A 23,159-nucleotide genomic window follows, 5' to 3' on the forward strand; every position below is an offset into this window, starting at 1 on the left:
TGTACCCCCTGAGCGCCTCCCAGGAGCGCTCCCTGCCCGGCCCCCGCTCGCACGGTGGATGTAAATGTGCGCTGACACGTCTCGGGCGCGCCCAGGAGCCCGGGGTGAAGCCGGGCCCCGCAGCCCCTCACGGGCCCCTCAGGGCGACGGAAAATGGCGGCCGGAGACCCGCGCCACGGCCCGATCCGGCCCGGAACTACAACTCCCGGCAGCCCCCGCGCGGCTTTCCCTTTGCGGGCCTCAGCGCTCGGCAGCCTGCAGGGAAGCCTGATCAAAATAAAAAAGAAATAATTAAGAGATGTCACGTGGGCGCGCCGGTGCTTGCAATGCCCCCGGAAGCGGAGGCGGCGGCGCGCCTCAGGCGCCTCGCGGCCGGTGGTTTGGCCGCCAGCCGTGGCTTATCACTGTGGCGATTCCCCTTTAACGGCTTGTTTGCCTCAGCCGCCTCACGGAGCGGGGTCCTTGGAGGGGCGGGGAGAGGCGAGCCCGCTGCCCAATCGGCGGGGCGGGGAGGCGGGGCCGGCCCGCGGGGCGCTCAGCCCATTGGCTGGCGGCGCGGAGCGGGTGACGCGCATCCTTCCAGCTCAGCGCGTGAGGCGGTGGGAGGGGCGGGGCCCGGCGGGCAGTAACGGCGGGGAGCGGCCGCGCGCAGGAGCGGCCGCGCCGCCCGCGGGAGCAGGAGGATGCGCCGCCCCGGCCCGGCCGCGCCAGCCGCACCATGAGGGAGCCGCCCCGCCGGCCCCTGGCGCTGGGCTCCTGCCTGCTGCTCTGCGCCCTGCTCTGGTGAGTGCCGGCCTCCCAGCCCCGCCGCCGCCGCCGGGGGGGCGTGAGGTGGGGCAGCCGCGGGGCCGGTGGGGTCGGGGGGAGTGTGGAGATGGTCCGGTCAGCCCGGCACGGGCACTGGGGCGGGTGGCACAGGAGCGCCCGGTGCGGTTTGGGGGGTTCCAGCGGGAGAAGCCCCGGGGCCTCCCTGGGCAGCCCGGGAAGGTGAGGCGCTGCCCGGGATGGATTCTGTGCGGTGACAGCCCGGGATGGTGACAGCACTCGGGATGGGGTCTGGCGGTGACAGTCCTGGGATGGTGACAGCACTCGGGCTGGGGTCCGTGCAGTGACAGTCCTGGGATGGTTCTGTGCGGTGACAGCCCGGGAAGGTGCGGCTCTGCCCGGGACGTGTCCCGTGCGGTGACAGCGCTCGGGAGGGCCATTCCCGCTGCCAGGAGCCGCGGTGGTCACCCGGCGGTGTCAGGTGAGGGCTGACCCCGCACGCCGAGGCTCAGAGTTACGTGTGTGGTGTTGTCTCTCTGCTTTTACCCGAGGCATCCTTGCGTTTTCAGTTTCAGGCTGAGCTCGTGCACGCTCCTCTGGAAGATCACGGTGCCTTATTCTTGGAACCTTTCTCAGAGTCTGTCACGATTAGTGTTAAGTTAAACCCAATGAACCCTTATTTTTGCATTGATTATGCCTTTGAGAGCGATTACCTGAACTGTACTTTCTTCCAGCATCCCCTGTTTGCTTTCTTCTCAAACTTCCTTAAGGGATGACATTTAACAGAACACAAATATTAGCAGAATGTATTTCTGTATGGTAAGTTCCAACCTTCTGAAACTTTGGCCCTCTTTGAACTTGGTGAGTCACTGTTTGAGAACTGATAGCCAGCTTGAACTGCAAACTGCAAACATTGCAAGTGGAGCAGCCACACTCTGTGTATTACTACAGCACAGTTCCTTTAGATTGTTCAGATAGTCTGCTTAAAAAAAGAAATCATCCTGAAGCTCTGGCTTGTCTCACAGTGGGGTGAAGAGTGGGAGCCCAGGCACCTCTGTTTTACACAATCAGTTGCAAATCTGCTGCTGGTGCTTGTGTTGCTGTGTTTGGGCAGTCCTGAGACAGCTTTGGTTCATGTCATCACATTTTGGGGTTTGGAAACAAAAGCACATCTAAAAAGTGCTTGAAAACTGGGTTGCTGTGTTTACACTTAGCGAAATTTAAAACAAAAAAAGCTTCCTGGCCATGTGGGTTTGATCAGGTGAGCTGTGAGCCTCATGAACTGTCTCCAGACAAATTTGCTTTGCTTTTGCTCCTTGGACAGTGCAGTTCTGGCAGCAGGTTTTAGTTGTATAGCTAACATTCCTATTAGGAAAACAGTTCTTGTTTCTTGGTTAGGGTGCCTTGAGGGCTGATCATCTGTTCCTGCCTCCAGGTAGTTTGTTAGTGGAAGGGGGTTTTAGTTTAATGATCAGTAGGTGGGCAGGTTGTTTTTTTTGTTGATGTGTTCTTAGTCTGTTTCACCAGGACTTGATTTAGTGAAAAAAGTTCATGCTTTTTTCAGATAATTCCGTATTAAAGAAGGAATGGTCAGCTGTCTGGTTGGAATAATGTATTTGTTCTGTGAATCTCTGACAACTTCTGTGTTCTTCTTTGCTGTGGTTAGGAGGAGAATGGAGCTGCTCTTTTTTTACCCTTCAGAGGGGATTGCTCTTTCAGGCAGTGTCTTAACTGATCTCAGAGCCTGCACTGCAGTGCCCCAATCTAAACTCTTTTTCAGAGCTGAGAAAAGCAGCCTGCTCACTGGCTGCTTTTGGTTAGGAGCCAGTGGATTCATTTAAATGTTGAGGGATGCAGCTCCAGTGTCCCAGTCTGCTGTGCAAACATGAATTCACATTAGAGAGTCTGAAATCCTGGCTGCAGGATGGCTTTGGGACCTGCTTTAATTTCAGTAGCCATGTCAGAGTTGTAATGAGAAAGTCCTGGAGTCTGTTGGTTCATGCGTTGTTGGTGGACTGTAGAAGCTGGGAAGTTGTGATTTATTTTACTTTTTACTGTAAAGAAAATCAGTTTTGTTCTTAACTTCAGCAGTTAAGAAACTTCAAATAGCAAATAGGAGGATTTGTGTTATAAATGTTGGCTTTTTTAATGTAGTTGTTTTGAGATGTAATTTTCAAAGGACTTTGTGCTAGTAGGAGAGAAATTTTTCCTTATAGGTATAACTGGTGGTCAACAGATGATCAAATGGAACCCCCAAAAGTCAGGGAAAAACCCATGAGACAAAACAACTGCTCAGAGAGCACTCGGGGCTGTTTGGACTTCTAGCCCTTTTTTTTTTTTTTTAACCTAGCTTTGTTTTCTTTCTCAGTAGCTGTTTCTTCTTTCCTTGAAACTAAGCTTAAAATAGGAATTTTCAGAATCTCTCATGATGCGTTTTCAAGCTCACCTAAGAAAGTTGGTTCAGGTGGGGGAAAAATAATTGATTTGAACTTGAACTGTAAAGGTATTAGAACTGTAAAGGTATTTGAACTGAAAGGTGTTTTAGGACAGTGTTCTGCACAAAAAATCAGAAAAGTGAGCAGGGGTTTGTTAGCCTTTTCATTCATTAAAGGGGATGTGGTGCTCTTTGGGTCAGTTATCAGTACCTGAGGCTTTCTGAAGCTGGGCCAGCCACAGCTCTGACAGCCCTGAGCCAGGAGGATTGTTCTGAGTTTCAAAAGAGCAGGATGGCTTTGGGGAAATGCTTCTGCTGGAGGTATGGCTCAGGAATGTAGTGCTCCAAAAATAATGGGCATCTGTGCAGTTTGGGGCCTCCACTGTGCGTGACAAATGTCTGCTGTTGTCCTGAATTCAGAGACCTCCTCAATGCTCCAATTAATCCCTTTGTGTGCATGATCATAAGGTAAAAAATACATTTAAAACTTGCAGTGCTTTGTAGTTTGCCACTCTCCAGAGCTGAGTGAGTGGAGTAGGTTTAGAAGCCTGTAGGATGCCAGGACTATCTGAAGGGAGACCAGCTGTGATGGCTGTTTGAAGAGTGACCTGTATAAATTATTCTGACATCAGCTTTTGCCTGCCTTGAGCTGCACTTCCAAAGTGTTGATTGGGAGTTTAATAAAGAAATCAGAGTAATTTGTCTTTCTATCCCAGAAAGTTCACTGCCATATCCTGACCTACTTAGCTTTTATTAACTCTGCTGCTTGGGTTTACAGCTGTGAGTAAAAGGAGGATGGGGGTCAGTGCATGCACACTCCAGGATCCTTCAGCTGTTACTCTGTGAGTATTCTGCATCAGGAAATGCCTTGTGTCTAAGTGATTTAGCAGCAAGATGGGCTGGTTTTGATGGCAAACCCCTGGCCTAGGAGCTCTTGACTGAAATCCACCATGAGAGTGTACCCTGAGAATGTAAAGGTCAGATTGGGTCAGTGGCACAGCCAGGAGTGAAGCCTGGGCTACCAAGTACAGTAGAAAGGGATACTGGTTTTTATTCACACCTATTGATGTGTGGGTTCCTGTGGATTTTAATGAGAAGATATTTCCAGTTTGGGTTTGCATTTTCAGTCGTGTCTGGTTTGGCAGGTGTGCTTGTTGAAAGCTGGAACCCAGGAGGAGCTCTGAAAAGGCCAGTGCTGGACTGGCACTGTGCTGACACCCCCGGGTGAGAGCTGTGCAAATCACACAGGGATCTCACCGTGCAGCTTTTGCTGATTGAACCTTTATTTGCCTCATTATTGACTTGTGGCTCACACCTAGAGCTCACCTCTGTTAATTGCACAAAGGTGTGAGTGGTAGAGCTGGGGAGTGAGAGGTTTGTGTTCCAGTGTGCCTCATTAATGTGCCCCTTACCACTGAATCCTCTTTTTTTTTTTTTTTCCCCCGTGAGTGCCCTCGTGAACTGGATAGAACTACAAGAGTAACTGGCCTGTAGTGGGGCTCAGAATTTATCTGCTGATTCTCCTCTGGAGTACTTAAATCTCTTCAGAAGGCTGATACTAAAATAAACACCGTGTATGTGCATTTTATAGCAGAAAGAAGTGAAATTATTTGAGCACTAATATAATCAGAACTGTTGTTCCAAGCATCTGATTTCAGAATGGAAAATTATGTTCCTAGGTATGGAGTGTCCCCTTTGGAAGGGTCTTTGTTCTGAGGTTGGGACAAAAGCTGCACTGGCACTCTTGGACTCCTACAAATGAAAATCGAATCTGCTCACATCGAAGGTGATATGTGCAAGCAGGGGCCCTGGTGTCTTATGCAAAACAAGTGCTTGGCTCAATCAATTATTGAATAATTTACCTCCTAAAATGATTTGAAAATCAGTAAACTGCTTTTATGCAGTATCTTCTAAAAGATTTGTCCTAGAAACTTCAAGTTAGTTTGTTTGTTATGCAAATGGTGTACTGAAGCGGCCTCTACCCCATCACGAGGTGTCTGTTGGTGTAGGAGCCTTGCCTGTTGCAGTGAAATGTGCCTCCCTTGAGGACTTCATTTGAACTCTTTCTGAATTATCTTTCTCTAGCCTGCTCTTAGTTCTTTTTCACTTTGATGTTCTTACTGTGAGTCTTGTACAGTCGTTTTCTTCTTGTCTTTAGTTTTCATTACTGATGCAGCTTTTGAGAAGTTCTGTGCCCCTTTCAAGGGGAGGACATGCAGTGTCTTTTAAAGTTCACTCTGGAGGTGCTGCAGCCTGGAGAGGATGTGCATGAAAAACAGGTTAACCTAGAACTGTAACTCTGAAAACTTTCTTAATTCTTGCTGGAAATACTGAGCTGGTATAACAGACAGGCTGGTCCCACAGCTTGGGTGAGTGAAAACGTTGATGTGGATGACAAACTGCATTGGAATATTAGTACAAGGTTCCAACGGTTCAAAAAGCAGCTCAGGTGCACAAAGGAATGGCAGTGACTTGGCTTGGCTGGGTTTTGACATGGCAGTCGAGATAATGCTGAAATCCCTTACAGATAAGAAGCCTATTAAAAATACATCGTACATGTCTGGGAGTCAGGTGACAGCAGCTTTGCAATGATCTGGGCTGAAATTCACATTGCCACACGTGCAGTAACATCCCCCTCCCTGCACTGCTGGGCTGTGTCATGCTGGGGGTGGGCTTTTAGCAGGAGTGGGGCACAGCAGCTGCCACTGGACACTGCTGTTGCTGTGCCTCATGAATTTGAGCAATGAGGGAGGTCCTGAAAAGTGTGGAAGTCAGACATTTCTACATATTCTAAAAGCCTTAAAGCTTACTCACAGTGCATGGCTGTACTGTTGTCCTGTAGTCTTTGTGGTTCCTATCAGGTTTTTGGGTGTGGTTTGGTTGTTGTTGTTGTTTTTTTGTTCGTTTGTTTGTTTTTGGGGTTTTTTTTGTTGGTTTTTTGGGTTGGTTTTTTTTTTTTTTTTTCCTGGAGTGGGTGCTCTTCCCCAGACTCTTGCATCAGAGAAAATAATTAGAGTTTGAGAATGCAGGGAGCTTCTGACACGCTGCAATCCTCCTTCAGTATTGCAGAAGTCTGTTTCCAAGAAACACCAGGAACTGCCTGTTCCTTTGGGTGCTTCCAGAGGGGGTTGTGACTTCTGCCCTGCTTTTATTGCCTGAAGTAGGGCACCTGGATACTCCTTTGGACAAAGAAGAGGTTTGTGTTTGTTTCAGTGTTACATTGGAACCTGCATTTAATGTAGGCTGTTGTCTGCTGTGGTCACAGAGTCCTGTGAAGGTGCTGTTATCTCAGCAGCCTTTTCCAGGAGAGAATGGGAATAACCCTGGGAGCACTGCAAACAAGGAATGAAGTTGGTTTCTGTTGTTTAACTTGGGACAACAGTGGACAGTCAAGAGCAAATATTGTGTTCCCCTGTGTCTTCTTGGGTTGGGTATCTGAGCATTCCTTGGCTCAGAGCTTTCTCCCCCCCTCAGGACTTACTGGAATGTCTCCACAATCTCCAGATCAGAGCAGAGGGTGCAGATTCCTGTGTGGCTGAAGGGGGGATGCAGTAAATCAGTTCAGGCTGATAAAGTATCTGGTGCTCCTGAAACCTCCCCTTGCAAGCTTTGCCTGCTGATGGTATTTAAAATGCTGAAAGCCCTATTTTAAACCAGAGGTTGGAATCTCATTGTATGCAGCTATGAAATTCAGTATGGTCAGAAGTATCTTTGTTTGGCTCCTCTGAATAAGTGAAATAACTGTTTGGAGAGCACATTCTTTGCAAAGTGTGGGCAAACTATTAAAAACTTAATTGCAAAATACCACAGATTGGTAAAGGATTTGCAAAAAAAGCTCCAATTTCAGCTGTTTTGGGCTTGGGTTTTTCTGAGCATGTGAATCAAGTTAGTGGTAGGAAATGAGGTGATAGCAGTGATGCTTAGTCTAGACCTGTAGATTTAGTTTTCAGCCTTTTCCTCCCTTAAAGGTCCATTATAACTTTCAAAATTGTCTTAGTTACACATGCTGCTCTTCTGTGGTAGTGGCTTCTAAATGAATGGTGGTTTTTTCTTTGTTTTGTTGGGTTTTCTTACTTGTATTGAAGAAGATTAATGATTCTTTTTATTTATCAAGACATATTTCCACTTCATGTGCAGAAATGAGTGTTGTGTCTGGGGAGTTGTGCTGCAGCACTTCAGTGTCTTGCAAGTGGCTTTTCCCCTGTCATTGATTGAAATAATGTCCTGGTCTTCATTTTCCATGACATTTACTTTATTCTGCAGGCTCTCAAATACAAGTCCCCCTGGCTGGACTGTTGGGAGAGAAAGATGGATTCCCTGAAGTTGCTGGGGAGGGAGGAGGGTTCCCTGCCTTTTCTGTTTTTCTGTGTTGCCAGTGGCTGCGAGGCAGGTTGCTGCTGACTGCAGAGTTTGGTTGTGGATCTGCTGAGCTCCTCATTCCTGCAGAGCCTTTTTTCTCTTTGTCAGTTAGCTGGTGAAAGCTGTCACAGACCTGTAGGACTTGTTCATAGCAAAAGGCATTTTGCTGCCTTCCTTGCCTTTTCACAGCTTTTATCCTTTCAGGCTCGTTAATCTGAAGTCAATTATTCTGAAATGAAGAAGGTGATCTTCAGCAAACAGGTGCCTCTCCCCACTCACAGGCCTGCTCTGCTGCAGGCCTGTCTGAGGTGATCTCTGAATGTTTTGAGAAGGGAATTGTCACCTGGCAGGGACAGAGGCATCTTCTCTCCCCTCTTAGCTGTGTGCACTGGCACATCTGCAGTGCTGGTAACACAGCCCGCAGGGATCTGTCAGTGGTTGCCCTGGAGGGAGGGCTTGGAATTGGTGCACTGGTGGTAAATTCCTTTTATTTTCCCTTTGCTTCAAATTCCTCTGTCTTGCAGGTGCCAAATGTAAACTGTTCTGAACTGCTTCACTCTCCAGTGTTCAGAAATAGGTCTTGTTTTGGGAGAATTTATGAAATTAATCATTTTGAGGACAGATGTGTTTGAACTGAAGCTGTGTGTCAGTGTTGTAGGAAGCCTTTGGAAAGGAAAGCCCAAGCTGTTTCTCTCTGATCAAATTGTGGAAAAACTCCTTTTACCTTCATGTTTTGGATTTTTTTTAGCTGTAACTTGTATGATTAATTTTTCTTACCAGTTATTTGTTTTCTACTTGATTTTTATGCCTGTCAGAACAGTTATCCATAGCTTCACTATCTCTGTTAGTTTTCTGCAGCCTTTGTCACAATTACTTGAAGAGTTTCAGCCAGATCAGAAGTGGATGATCTTTCACATGAAACCTACACTGCAATTTCAAAACCACCTGCATTTCTGAATTTCAGTATGTTCCTTTTCAAAAGCAGAACGTTCGTCAGCAGAGCATGGCCAATTTGTGTAGCAGTGAGTGTAGTGAACCATCTAAATAGAGCTGGGCAACTTTTCTGCTTCAGTGGGCAACCACTGTATGAGCCTGCCCTGAGAAGAGTAAAGATTCCCCCACCCACCCCTGCTGCTCTGTCTGAGCTTGTAGCCTTTGCTTTTGGGTTTGTGCACATTAAGCTGGAAAGTTCGTGATGTTATTAGAGAAAATAGCTTTTTAACTGCATTAATGATAGGACAAAGAGTCATGCTTAAGTTTCTTTGTTCTTGATGAGATTTAATAGCAGGTGGTGTTTTGAGTCATGCTTACAAAAATGGAACTATTGAAAACTTCAGTATCCATGTAAGTCAGCAGCTGTGGGTTATGTGTTTGCAACCATCTCTTCATTTGAAGATCTGCCTCATACCTGAGACTGTGTCTCTGGGGCCTGATCTCATTTGGGCATTAGGTCTGCTCAGTTCTGAGTCAGCATTCAAATCCCACTCCTGGGTCACAAGGCAGGCAGAGATAGATTTCAATGTGTAGAAACTGCTGTACTTGCACTGGGTGTACACTGCAAGTCAATTAAGGGGAATTTTGCTCTCTGTAAATTAACACTTGGTTTCTTTGTTGGTTTTTCTTTAATGGTTAACAGAGGTGCTGTGCCATTTGGAATTTATCTTTATTGTGAGCTCTATCCTTTCAGCTAGAGAAGCCTGTTGAATTAATATGCAAAATATTAGAAGCCAGAAGAAAAAAATCTACTGCTAGTGGTGTTGATAAGGTTATTAATTTGATTTCTCCCAGACTGGCTGGTCTGTCACGGGTTTGTGTTGTGAGTGCTCTGTCAGAGTTTGCTGGCAGTAGTTGAGTGATGCATCCTGTCTCACAGGACGTGCTCTGCTGCAGGAGGGATCAGGTTTTCCTGTGGGTGCATGCACACACACACACAATGAGTTCTCAGTCCCCTCCCTAGCTTGGAGGGCTTTTGGGAGACTTGAGGCATCTTGTTGGAGTTGGGGAGTAGACCAAGAAGAATTTTGGAAAATAAGTAAGTAAGACATTGGATGCAGATAGTGTCAGAGTAACTTAAATCTGAGCTGCCAATCTGCATTCTTTTAAAAGCTGTGTTTGTGACCTGATAAAGCCTGATTTCTTGCATGAAATCTCTCAATAGATTAAGGCAAGAAATACATGCTTTCTGTACTTTTTGTGCTAAAGCAGTTATTCATGCATTTGTGAGGGTAGACCTTTGTGTTTTAGAATTCACAGGCATTGAAATCTTTCCTGTTCTGCCCCCAAGGAGTTACTGCTGTTCTGTGCAGCTCCCCCGAGGTGCCCCCCAGAGTGGAAGTGAAATGGGAAACAAATGCCTGTGTAATGAAGGAGTGGGATGATGCTCTATAATATTTGATGTTTCTGATGTATTTTTATGAAGTACCAGGGAGTCCTTATATCTCTAAAGAGAGGTACTGGAGTTAAGAGCATGAGAATTTCACCATGAAATTATTGAAACCCCTTTTCAGAAATATAAATGACTCAAAGTATTTGCATAATTAATTTTTCCAAGAGAGAGCTAGGTAATAAGGCCAAAGAAATCTGGTAACATTTCATTCATGCTCTGAAATGAGCCTCCTGTGCATAGAGTAGGACAGAGGTTTGATGAAAAACTCAATACAAACAGGTAACTACACGATGGGATGGGAATTTAAGATGTGTGAGAAGCTTATGCCTAATTCTCATCTGAGATGTGAGACTTTGCCCCTGCTGCAATGTGTGGTTATTACTATTTTCATGCCTTACATTCAGTTGTTTTCCACTAAGTGCAGCTGCTTCTGCCTGACTTGAAGGCTTTCATTTAGTGTAGAGGAAAGATGTTACCTCAGAAAGAAGAGAAATTACTGAGGTGCTTTGGGGCTGAGACAGAGGTGGAGCACCTTACTTGCTCATCTCCTTAATACTGTGTCAGATCCCACAAGTTCCTTGTGCCCTGTCTCTTCAGTGAAGAGAGACACTGAAAAAAAAAATATATACTTATAGATGTTTTTATATATGTATATGCTTGAAACTTAAAATGTTAGTACTTGTCTGTGGTCTGTTGTTTCATGGATTCCTTCTTAGTGGAGGAGTCTACACTGCATAGACTTCCCAATAAAGTTGATCTTCAAGTTTGAAGAAAACTGATAATTCAAATTCCAAGCAGTAGTGATCCCAGTTGTGTAAGTGAATAATGACCTCACAATAATCTTACTGGTATCATTAATGTTAAGGCTGTTTCATTTGTCAGAAGGTTGCTGCATGTAGATTTTTCTGTGCTATAGCCCCATTTCTCCTCTGAGGAGAAGGTGGCTCTTGTTTTCGTGGTGCAGGGTGATGTTTGTGTTTGCTTCACAGGAGGTCATTCCAATCACCTGATTGTTATGTAAACAGCATTTCCTGAATGGAAAATGTTTGTGTTTAAAGTCGAAGCTTTGTTGAAGACTCCATAAAAACCCAGTTTGCTTCATGTTCTGCTGGCCTTGGTTGAAATCAGCATGAGAACCTTTGGGCCTCCAAGCCTGATAGTTCACTGGGCAGATGCTCTCTAGGATGTGAAAGGACCATGTATGATAAGAAAGAAAAGATGCCTTCTAGTACAAGTGTTTGTAGAGAGGATGGCTGCTCTTCTGCAGAAATAAATCCATTTCTGCAGACAACTAAAGCTGTTGGAAAAAAGTACAAAACAAATCTCATGGGAGGTTTTGCCCGGGGCTTTTTTTTTATTGTACTTATTTTCTCTAATTTTCTTAAATGTACTTGGTGATGTTGACTGTATGAAACCTTCTCAGGTAGGCTCTGTGATTAAGGAGATTTTGCTTTTTGGTCTGTGACTTAAGTTTTTGCTTAGCAATAATGATTGCTAAAAGTATCTCATTGCTTTGTGACAAAGGATGTTGATTCAAGTTGTTCCTAACTTGCTGTAACTTAGCTAATTTGTGTCAGCTTTCACTTTTTGGTGTGGTAACACTCCAGGATCTGGTTTGGTGATACTTTTTTCTTTTGGAAGTAGTATATTTGTGGTGATTTCTGTTGCTAACTTCTTCTAGTGAATCCTCAAATGGATTTTATGAATGAGTATCCATGAGCTGTATGTGTATCTATTAGGTGCCTCATGGGAACAGCTGAAGAAGACTGAGGAAGACAATGCTGAGGGAATTCTAAAATTCCATATTAAATAAAGCTGTTTTTCTTTTTAATAGGCTTCCTGTTTGGCATGTCTTTTGTAAAGACACTCTGTCGTCGGCGGTGCAGTATGCTTCAGGTGATGCTTGTGCCCTGGCCAGCGAGGATGACAATGTCCAGGAAAAGGTATGCTGGGCACATCATGCTAATTACTCACTCTGACTAAATATTAAATTGTAAAGTAAAATTCTTCATAGAGTCCTGGCCAGAATGTTTAATGTATTCAGTTGTTCTTTGAGCCGTGATATCTTCCCAAGTTTTTATTCTCCTTTACTTAATTTGTGCAGTCATGCAACAATTCAGGTGGATAGTTTGGGGCAAGAGAAGGAACAAATAGTAAATTACTGTTAGTTTTGTTTTGTTGTTTTTTTGTTTTTTTTTAATTTGGGGGCCAGATGTTAGAAGTGGGCATCAAGGGAAATGTGGGACTCTGTAGAGCCACAGTAGGAGGTGATGGGCTGGGTAAGTCTAGGCCACACGATTCCACTTCTGTCTGTGTACAAATGATTGCTATCCTAAAGAGGAGATTTAAGATTAATTGGTTCAAGTCAGTATTTATCACTTTGCATTCCTTCTGTTCAATAAAAATTAAGAAGGCTAAAATGTGTTTCTGAAAGGTATAATAAATTAGCTGTGGTCCCTTTCATTTTTGCTTTACTCAGCACTTTGGGTTAATTGAGTGTAATTGTCCCACCCTGACTAACTCATGGCAAGTTTCTGCATCCTGCATTGCATAGTGAATTCCCAAGCTGTTGAGTCATAAAATCATGGTAATTTCATTCATTTATTTATTTACTCAGGTACAGAATCAGTCCTATTCTAAACATGGGTAGTGTTGATATGTTGGTTTTCCTATTTCCTCCAGCAATCTATAGTAGTGTTAATCACAATCCTCGTTCCAAAAAAGCTTTTATATGCCACAATAAACTTAGAAGATGTGTGTGGAGCATTCTAGCTGGCTCAAGTGGAGAGCTGCCTGACCATAAAAAATCCCTTTAAATATTGTAGGTTTCTTAAGCATTGCACCAACTAGGGTAGCTCTATTTTTTTGCCAGCCTGTGCAGCCAAATAGCATTCCTGTTCTTCTGGTTGCCTCAGAAGAAGTTCTGCTTGAATTTAATGTCTGATGCAATAATACTGGAAAGATTAAGTAAGCTTTGAGACTGGGAAGCCACTGGTAAATGATTTCCTACTCTGCAACATTCTTCCTTTCATTCTGTTAATGTGGATGCATAGGTAAGCAGATTTCTGAACTTAAACCCAAAGATGTGAAAACTAATGTTAGAACTCTGGTTTTCACTCATTAAAGAAAATCTCTTGGGTGGATGAGAAATTCAAGCAAGTGTCTGTTTCTCCTAATTGGACTGCTGGAGCTGTCCTGCTCCAGAGGAGCAGCTCTGCAGCCCTTGATCAGCCTGCCTTAGATCAGTTGTCTCTTCAGCCATTGATGCTATTTCATCTTAGGGACTGGGATGTGAGTTAATAGTATTTGGGGGAAATGTTGCTCATTTGTCTCTAAGGTTTGTCAGCTCAGATTTGTAGCTCCTGCACTTCAGTGGATGCCTTAATTCTCTCAAATTAATATCATGTAGTGTTGTGTAGCACAGCAGCCCATTTTGGGTCTGAACACTGACACCTGCAGTATTCAGCCACAGGATTTTAGATAGCCCTTAGAAAACAAAATGGGTATAAATTTGTACCACATTTCTTGCTGTATTTTAAAGTATTGCTCAAAACCAGCTTGCATATTTTGTAGTCATGACTTAAAGTTTGAAGGGCAAGTATAAATTTTTGCTAGTTTTAGTCTGGTGCATTTAAAACTTTTTTCCCCTCCAGTGATGATACTTTTTATTTTGTAAATTCACTGCACTTGATGGTGAATTTTTGGCTGTAGAAAAAAAGGTTGCTTTACAAGGTTCTGGCAGATTTGTGTAATTACTGCAGTTCTGCTGATAAGACTGCTACAACTGAAATGTGCCACGTGTTATTTTCTAACGGTTGTCTGATGCAAGTCAGCTTAGAATTTTCTTTTTCTCCTCTTTTGGGCAGCAGGCAGATAGGGAAGGGTTTGTCAACATGGGAAGTCACAGTAGAATGAGGAACTCTCCTTAGCAAACAAAGGGAATTATTTAAGGCAGTGCTGCTAATGGTCTTTTCAGGGAAGATTTAACTGAATCATTTTAATTTGCTGTAGTCTTTGTGCAGGTGAGATTTGACACACGGGTGGGCAGTGGCTCTGAAGATGAATGTAGCTTAGTTTCTTGATGCTTTGCTGGTGAAAGAAGTGCTGTTGCTCAGTGTGTCCCAGAGGTAGCTGCTCTGGCTGAGCATGGAGCCTGTGCCTGCAGACTGGCTGATGTTTTCCCTTCAATCTCCCAGGGGGAAGAGGCTGCTCCCAGCCTGGAGCCTGAGGACTCCAGCACACGCAGTTACTCTGTGGAAGAGCTGCTCAATGACTTGACAAAATCTGACCAGGCAAGGCTTTTGTTTCATTCACTGTCTTCATACAGTCTTCAAATGCCTCTTGGATTTCAGTCTTTCATTTTGGTTATCTAAAGTTCATAGTAACCATTTCTCACGTTTCACCTGTACACAGGGTTGCTGTCAGACTCATGTTTCCAGTAAAAGAGAGAATGTGTGGGCTAACAGACCTTGCATTTCCCATGTGCATTAATAATGAGTAATTTAGTATTTGGAGGTACTGACTAAAAACTTTCCAAGATAAATTAAAATTGGATGTTGTAGGTATGGATGTCTATTTATAAATAAAACATAAAAAGTCTTTTCTTGAGGTCTTTTATGTAGATCAGGCTGGTGATTATAGCAGTCCATTTTAGCTTTGATCCTTCATGGCTTCTGTCACTTCCATTTCCTTTGTTAAAATGGGAAAAGGGTTGTATTTCAGCTCTGTGCCATTGATACTGTAAAGTCAGTGCTTGGTGTTAAATGTTACAAACCAACTGTTAAAGATTATTTATTTGATTACATATTTTTGTTTTGTAGATTACAAGACATCATACATAGAACATACTTAAGAATATTTATTTCATGGTTTGGGTGTTTAAATATGTTAAAACTTCCTAACCCCTTCATGTTTAGTGAGATGACTTAGAGTAATGTAACTATTGACAAAAGATTTTTGTACAATAACATTTCCTTTTGCTTTAGGAGTTAATCTGACCCGTTTCAGTGGTTATATGCTCTTTCAGATTTACAAAGCCTTATTTTGAGTGTGCTTATGACAACTGAAGACCTAGAATAAATAAGACTCAAGACTATTGAGTCTTAACACTCAAAAGTGAAAAGTGATTTGTGTCTTTGTTCACTTACGGCATGGAATATGCTTTAAATAATTTTGGATCTCCATTGGAGTGATGAAATGAAAAGCCTTCTCTAAAATTTAGTTTAGGATGAAAACAGTAAATTTTATTGTAATGGAACATACAAATAGAGCTGTTTCTTTTGGTTGCTGCTTTTCTCATGGCAGTCTCTATAGGAATGCATGATTGAGGAAGGTGTTGCACAGGCCTGCTGCAGTTGATATTTTTACATGATTATTGCAGACTACAGCAGAGTATTGCAGCTATCCCAGAATAGCACAGAATGCCATCTAGGTCTAGGAAGAAATAAAATGAATTTTTGACAGAAATGCAAACTGTTAGAACTATATAGTAGATCTTATTGTGTGAATGCTTTTCTTACTCAAGTGTTGAAAAATGTATATTCACCTGGAATGTTTTTACAGACAATAGAAATAAGTGAAGCAAGCCAGCCTGAAGTTGTGAGTCCACCTCCAGTAGATGTAAATGAAGCTTCCTCCAGCATAGTCCCAAGCACTGAAAACACTTCCAGTTCACCTACCTCAGAGATACCTCCAGTCTCACAGCCTGAGTAAGCTCTTGAAAATTTGTTCTTTTGGTCTTTGAGGAAATATCACTTACTCTGCTCCTGTTAAGATGTAGTAGGGATAAGATGGGCTTGCTCCCCACAGTTGTTTTGCTGATTTATGGTGTCAGTGCCACCATTTCCTCAGTGTGTGGATGAACAGTTGTGCATTTGCATGAGGTGTAATACTATTGCCATGATGAATTTCTAAGCCTCTGATTTAAAAAAAAGCCAACATGCTTAGATAATCTGTACTACAAAAGCCCTCAGGGCTTTACCATTAGGATTTCTGCCCTTCACAAATGTGCTTTCACATCTGTGTCAACAAGCATGGAGGCTGCTTTAGCAATGGCCTCTGCCTTCAGTTGAGGAGGAACTCTGCAGAATTTTATCTTGGACTTCAAAACAGAGAGTCTCGAGTTCTGCTAATAAGAGACTTCTGACAAAATAGCAAATTCTCATATAAATGCAGTCAAGTTTAGTTCTGGTGCTTAGTAGTGTATTGCAGAGCTGCCTCTGCTGCAGGCACTTTCTGGAGTCCACAGACTTCATTTTGTTTCCCTTTTCTTGTGGGATGATGTGCTGTCAAATGTGAGCTGTAGTGTGGAAATAAGTGTGTGCACTTTCCAAGGATTTTCCCAAAGTCCAGTTGGGCTTTTTGATGTGTGCTAAGGGAAGTAATCTTGTTCTGACTGCTGATAAAGGTGAAGTATTTTGTTGGATAAAAATTGAACACATTGAAAATGAAGTAGACTTCTCTTTGGCGTTTTGGGTTTTTTAAGATTTCAATTTTTCTGCTTTACCAAATTTTGTTTCTTTACCATAGAAAAGATATGGAAATTTTGTTTGCTGGTTGATCTTGCCTAGTTTGCCAGGGCTAAAACTTAAACACATTTTGGTATTTCACCAGAGTCTTTAATTGGAAGCCTTCCAAAATTTGCAGTTTTTATAAGGCAAAACTGGAATGTAGCTTCAGCCTGTTCTTTTTATAGCTTTTTTTGACTGCTCCACTGATTTATTTGTGTAATGTGTTGTAAGCTCTGCTCTTGTCAGGTCCTAGAAGGAGACAGGATGTTATTTTCTTTGAAACATTCAGCTTGGTGTCTGGTAATTGTTGGAAATTGTCTGGCTGCCACAGCTGGGGAATACTGGAGTGCTGAACTCCAAAGACTTGAGCTGTGAAATGAATGAAAATAGAAACTTGGTTTGGAGCTCCTGGTGGATGAGTTCATGCTGGGCAGTGGTGTTGTGACACCAGTGCCATTTACAGGAAGAAAGGGCAGACCTGGGGTAGCAGAGAAGCTAAGAAAATAATGTTTATCCATGATTTCAAACTGCACTTCAGCTCTCAGTAGTCACAGGTGGGCTCTTACTGACCAGATTAATGTCCAAACCAGCTGTGGTCCAGCTCTGTACTTCAGCAAGGTCTTTAAAAAGACACAGTTGCATTTGTTATCTTCAGACATTTTTTACCTTTTTGCTGGTTTAGATGCTGATTCCTGACAGTGTAACAAAGTCCAGCTCTCTCAGGTGTTACTGGTCTAATATTTCAGCAGAACTTCTTAGTCAAAATATTTTGAAAGGACTTTTATCCCACCAAGTTTTACTTTGTAGTCAATCATTTTTAGAACAGCACTGAGCGTAACTTTTCTACCTCAGTCTAATCTGAGGAAACATTACTGAAAAATAATCTGAGCTCTTTCTGTCTGGAAGTAAGGAACATGCTGTGCAAAGTGAGCTTGATAATTAATTTTAAAAATTTAGGCAAATCAAGGTACTGAAAGGAGAGGGAGCACTACAGCTTTTAGACTCACCTTCTGCAAAAATTAGTTACTTGAGGCCAGTCAGGTACACCCTGAGAGCAAGGAGCTTTTAAGTTCATTCTTGTCCCATATTTTATTCTGTTGATAATTATTCATACTGTCACCTACCCCCTGAAATGGAGAACATGTGCAGCGTTTCAGTTTTGTGGGGTGGTCAGCCTTATTTAGTCAGTAAAGAGTTGCAGGCAGAGCCAAACACTGTGCAGCTCAGATGGAGGCATTTTGGGGCACACGGGGTAAATACTCTCTGTTTATAGCTAATAAATTCTTTTATTCATGATGTTTGTTAGATTTTGCTACATAGCAAAAAGCCTTGGAATACCTAGGAGTTTTTTGTTTTATACCACAGGAAATTTATCATATGAAAGGTACTAAAATTGTCTCCCTGGGTTGGTTGCAGCTGCTTCTGTTGATAATTGTAGCAGTCAGGGAACCAAAAAGATCCCCTTTGAAGTTGCTGACGTGCTGTTTGTGTTTTGGCAGCTCTGTCATGATACAGGATTAACCTAGTTTGCTGCTTCCATTTAAGAAAGCTTATGTGGACATTTAGAAGGCAGAGTAAAGCCTTTCTTTAGACCTGGCTGTAGGCTGGATCAGCATGGAAGTCATCCCTGTGCTGGAGAGGAGAGGACAGTCAGAAGTTGTCACCTGAGTGTCCATCTTCTCCTTGCCTGTTCCATCATCCTTGAAGAGCAGAGGGGATGCTTTCTGTTGGGTTTGTGCCTCAGCATTTGTCTGATGAGGTGTGCTCAGCCTTTCTGGGAGACAGGAGGTGAAGCAGCATCTGGGCAGATGAGCAGGTTTGGGCTGCTGGGCTACCTGATTTTTATTACACCAGAAAAAACAAAAAACCCCCAAAAAACAACAAAAAAAACCAAAACAAAAAAAACCCCAAAACAAACAAAAAAAACCCCCAACAAACACACCAAAAAACAACCCCCCAGACATTAGGAGAAAGGAAGTCTGGCTCGCTCTGTTTTTCTCCCCCCTGTTTTCCTCTAGTTTTAGCCAAGTTCTGTTCTCACTGCAGCCTCTTGACTTGGGAACATGAGAAGCTTTAGTGAGGGAACTCGGTCTCGTGTTTGCTTCTTTTGTTGAAAGAGAAAAGAAAATTGCTGGTAGCCAGGTAACTATGAAGATGTTAGTGTGTAGTGATGCTGGGAGGAATTGTGCGTTGCAGTGTTTGGTAAGATGTTAGATGTGAGTTCTGGGAGATGAGAAGCCTGTTTTGAGTTCCTTTCTGGGACAAACAGGCTGGAAAAGGAAATTCTCTTCTTTCATGGGTATGGCTAAGAATGCATTTCCACAAGTACAGCATTCTTCATTCTTCTTTTCTTAATTATTTCTGTGAGACTCTTGCTTTATTAAAACTTTCAGTTATCTTTGTGGTTGACTGTCAGGGTTCCTTGTATTACCAGAAGGCTAAAAAAGCATGTTGTTTGTTTCCCTTCAGTGCAATAGAGAATTCCCGTGCTGATATCCCTGTAGTCAGCTCTAGTGAAGCTGAGCAGTCAGAACCTGACTGTGATATTGGTGGGACACTTGAGGCTGACCCTCAGAGTGAGCCTTCCTCTTTTGTCAGTCCACCAGAGAGGTGAGTATCCGAGCAGGTTGTGTGTGACTCTGAGTACTTCCAAGGGAGTTGTTCTCTTCTGTGCTGGCTTTGCAACAAACATTTGCATGTGCTTGCTTCTCTGTGTACTTGTGTGTGTGTAATAGTGCATGTGGCTGACCTTGTTAACAGATCCTGATACTCTTTAAACTTCCAGCCTTGCAGGCCAGCATATAGAGAACATATCATCTTCACATGGCAAGGGAAAGAAGACAAAATCCGAGTTTGAGTCCAAAGTTTCAGCAGCTGAAAAGGGGGCAGATGAGCAAAAATCTGCTCTTAATGCTTCAGAGAACCTAAAAAGGGAGGTAAGTTGGTATCTCCTCAGTACACAAAGGAGTAATGCCCTCTGTTTTTATTACTGCTGGTAAAATATGTGGTGTGCTTTTATTCTGTCCCAGAAGTATCACTTGGCCCTTGTTACAGTGGGATATGTAGCTGACCAGGCTTTCTTTGCTTAACTGTATGACTTTTTTTCCTGCTCTGGTTGTGAGGTACTTCCTAAAGCTTGTGGTTTTTAATAAGAGTCTTTTTAAAATCAGAATGACCACAGCAATACCATTTTTTGCTGCTTTAGGTTCATATTTAAACTGTCACTTGGCAATTGCCTCTAAAATATTGTCTACAAAATGACCTCTACACTTGAAATGTCTACCAAAAAATGTTCACTCATTTGGTGGTATGCTGAGTATGTTTGTACAAAGGAGAAGTGAAGACTTGAAATGGAATAATGCACAGTTTAGTTGACAGGGTTTTTGCTTTGTCAGGAAAGTCCAAAATATTATTTCTGAGATACTTAAAAGTGGTTCCTTTAGTGTTTAATAATTTTGCTGTTTTTAACATGTTCAGAAATTCCAGAGAACCTCTGGAATTGTTTCATGACAAGCACTAATGTTTAAAGATTTTTGCTACAGGGAAAGCTTTCTTCGTGAGGAAGAGGAAAAGCAAAAATTGGGAAGAAAATGCAGGTGTTGGAGAAGAAGGCTTACATTTTATTTGGAATGTATTAGCTTAGCCACAAAAATTGCCAGTATTTCAGTGAAATAATCTGTATTTCTGAGAGAAAATCATCACATGTTTTTTCTGGCTTATAATCTTGCTTACATTGGCTCTAAGTTGTTAACATGGGTGTAAATTATGTGTCTGCCCTTGACTTGATCAGAGCATGCTTTGTTTTTTCAAGTTCATCTTTGTTTTCATTGTTGGTCCTGAAAAATATTCACAATCAGTGGTTCTTTCTTTTGCAGAAAGACTTTAAGAAGACAGGAGAAATTGACCCTACATCAGTGATAACTCCAAAGGACCCTGGAGACATTCCAACATTTGATGAATGGAAGAAGAAAGTCATGGAAGTGGAGAAAGAAAAGAGTAAGTTCAGGATTCATTAGTTTGGTCTAAATACAGAGCACTGTCATCTCATAGTAGAGCTGAATAGCAGGACTGTCTCCATTTGGAATGCAGCCTGGAACTTCATTTTTCTGCTAGAACTACGTAATTAATAGCCTTCATTATAAAAAAGCAGTGAGCAGAAGTTCCCTGACAGTGCAAATACTGCTTGTTTGTGTGGTTGGTTATAGTAGCAATATTTTCTTGTTCCTAGGTCAGTCAATGCACCCTTCTGCTGTTGGTGGGCAGCATTCCACTAAAAAGGTCCAGAAAAACAGGAATAACTATGCCTCTGTAGAGTGTGGTGCCAAAATTTTGGCAGCAAATCCAGAGGCAAAGGTAAGCATTTATTAATTATTAGTGTTCAGTTTTAGTGTACTGTTATGCAACAAAGTACACTTGAAACTGAGCATTGGTTTGTGAAGTTATTTTGTGTTTGGATTTATTGGGATTTTGATTAATAAAAATAGGATGTAAACAGTGATCAGTGCTTTTTTTAAAGAGGATTGCTATAGAACTTGATGTCTTTTGAAGTGAATTCAGACAATGGGAGCAGAATCTACTTCCTACAGAAACTGAACAGAGTTATATTAAAGAGCTCACCACAGTAAATAATCCATGATTGCCCCAAAGTATGGCATACTGTGTCCTGGATAATTGTCTTGCTCACAGTGTTGTTGATACTAGTCTACAAACCTAATTTCAATCTTAGTGTTGGAAAGAGGGGAAAAATCCTTGATGCTGTTGGTTAAATTGCATCTACCATGCAATTTAAAATACAAATTTTTTTCTTTCTACAGAGCACTTCAGCTATTTTGATGGAAAACATGGACCTTTATATGCTCAATCCTTGCAGTACTAAAATCTGGTAGGTTCCTGAGGCTCACATTTGTGGCAGGAGTGATTATAGTTTTCCATTGCTGTGGGACTGCCTTGACCTTGATGTGTTGCTCCTTGGAATGGGTGTGTGAGGAGCTCTGACAGAATTAGCACAAGATGATTTATAATGTCTTCCATAGAAATCTAGCTCTGGTATTGAGAAGTAATATGAAGGTGCTATTTTTATTTATCTTAATATGTGCAGGTTTTGCATGATTATCTTATGGCAGATAAAGCACTTGAGCATTCAAATAAAGATTCTTGGTTTCTTTCCCTGACTGTCAAATAATGGTAGGACAGGTGAACAGAATTTGCCATGCATTAATTGGTACTCCAGGTGTGATTTAAATTGTTTGCTGTCCTTAGTTTTTAGTTCTGTGACTTGATCCCTTTGAGTACAAGATGAATGAAGCTCTTGTAGCGGGAGGTGCTACCTGGAGTTATTAAAGTAGGTGTTCAGAAAAACACCACCAGTGATTCTTATGGTGCAGCATTTTTGTGGTGTCCTCCTTACACCCACTGGAGGATCTGATAATGAGGAGAAGGGCTGAAGATTGTAACTGCAGGAGGAAAAGTCTTTTCTTAAAAAAATATTTACTTTTTGTCTTTAAGGTTTGTTGTTGAGCTCTGTGAACCAGTGCAAGTAAAGCAGTTTGACATTGCAAATCATGAATTATTCTCTTCCACTCCTAAAGACTTTCTGGTGTCAATTAGTGACAGGTATGTTACCTAAACTCATCCTTCTGAATGAAAAAAATGAAATAATTATTAGATGCAAGGCTTTATGAAGCATGATCCTGTGTATGCTTGTTATTGTGCAAAGTGCAATGCTATGTGAAGTCACGTGGTTTTTCTTCATGTATATTGTCAGTTGCTAGCAGTGTTTTTTCCTTTGCCACCTTAAAAATTAAAAGGAAAAATTTGTTGAGGAGCAGAATTTATACAGTAGCTGGATAGTGGGAGGCAGATTATAAAATTCCTTAATAAAATGCTACTGGGGGTTGTGGGCTCTTCCCTCCCTTGTCATTCAGACCATTTTCACATGATTTGAGCTGTCTTCAATGCTGAACTAGGTCCAAAACCCCACAGATTATTCAAAAAGAAAGGAGGAGTAGTACACCATCGAGAAATGGGAAGGGGTGAGAGTGCTGCAGGTTGGCTAGGTGGCTGCTTGGAGGGTGGCTTTAGCATGATTTGGGCAGTGCTGTGCCCCCACTGCTTTCTGGAGTGAGCAGGTAAGTCTGGTCTGGGTGAGCAGGCATTCAAAGGGCATCAGGCAACTCCTTTTCTTCTTGGATGCCTGAAGCAGGGAGGGTTAGACTTTGAACACTCGTTCTGCTGTGCAGTTCTAGCTCTGCTCAGTTTTCTGCTGCCTGCTTGCAGTAATGCAGCCTGCCAGGTGTGGTGTTCTTCACTGTTCATCTGGGGGGCCTCACTCTAGACTGGCTCAGTTTCAGTGACTGGATAGGTCTGGGGTTTTGTGCTTCAAGGGCTTCCACATTGCTGTCATTGTGTGAGGGTGCTGCTGAGGTTTTGGGTTGGGAACATTGCTGCTACCTTGCAGCTGGAAAGAACAAAATGTATTTCTGCTCTGGAAAGGCATTAGGAGAAACTTATGTAAATACCTCTAAACAGTGAGTACCTGCATTTCATTACCTGACTCCATTGTTTCCTTTCTAGGTATCCAACAAACAAATGGATTAAATTAGGTACTTTCCATGCCAGAGATGAGAGGAATGTCCAGAGCTTTCCTCTGGATGAACAGATGTATGCAAAATATGTTAAGGTAACTCAATACTGCAGAAGCACCCAT

At 42.6% G+C, this 23,159-nt stretch overlaps 1 protein-coding gene across 3 annotated transcripts in view; it reads left to right on the forward strand.

The window, feature by feature from the left end:
• Window positions 1-641: 641 nt before the first annotated feature.
• SUCO (SUN domain containing ossification factor) overlaps window positions 642-23,159 on the forward strand; it is a 38,957-nt gene continuing 16,439 nt past the window's right edge. For 2 of the 3 annotated variants that reach the window (XM_039730242.1, XM_039730243.1), the window contains exons 1-11: window positions 642-783; window positions 11,779-11,887; window positions 14,141-14,236; window positions 15,507-15,652; window positions 18,923-19,063; window positions 19,239-19,389; window positions 20,329-20,449; window positions 20,682-20,806; window positions 21,268-21,335; window positions 21,959-22,066; window positions 23,027-23,132. In XM_039730242.1, coding sequence (XP_039586176.1) covers window positions 719-783; window positions 11,779-11,887; window positions 14,141-14,236; window positions 15,507-15,652; window positions 18,923-19,063; window positions 19,239-19,389; window positions 20,329-20,449; window positions 20,682-20,806; window positions 21,268-21,335; window positions 21,959-22,066; window positions 23,027-23,132 — 1,236 coding nt within the window. In that variant the 5' untranslated portion in view covers window positions 642-718. The remainder of the gene's footprint in view (window positions 784-11,778; window positions 11,888-14,140; window positions 14,237-15,506; window positions 15,653-18,922; window positions 19,064-19,238; window positions 19,390-20,328; window positions 20,450-20,681; window positions 20,807-21,267; window positions 21,336-21,958; window positions 22,067-23,026; window positions 23,133-23,159) is intronic. The other variant, XM_039730244.1, reaches the window with a different exon arrangement.

The sequence above is a fragment of the Passer montanus genome, unplaced genomic scaffold (genome assembly GCF_014805655.1).
Source record: "Passer montanus isolate IOZ18808 unplaced genomic scaffold, ASM1480565v1 scaffold71, whole genome shotgun sequence".
Lineage (NCBI taxonomy): Eukaryota > Metazoa > Chordata > Aves > Passeriformes > Passeridae > Passer > Passer montanus.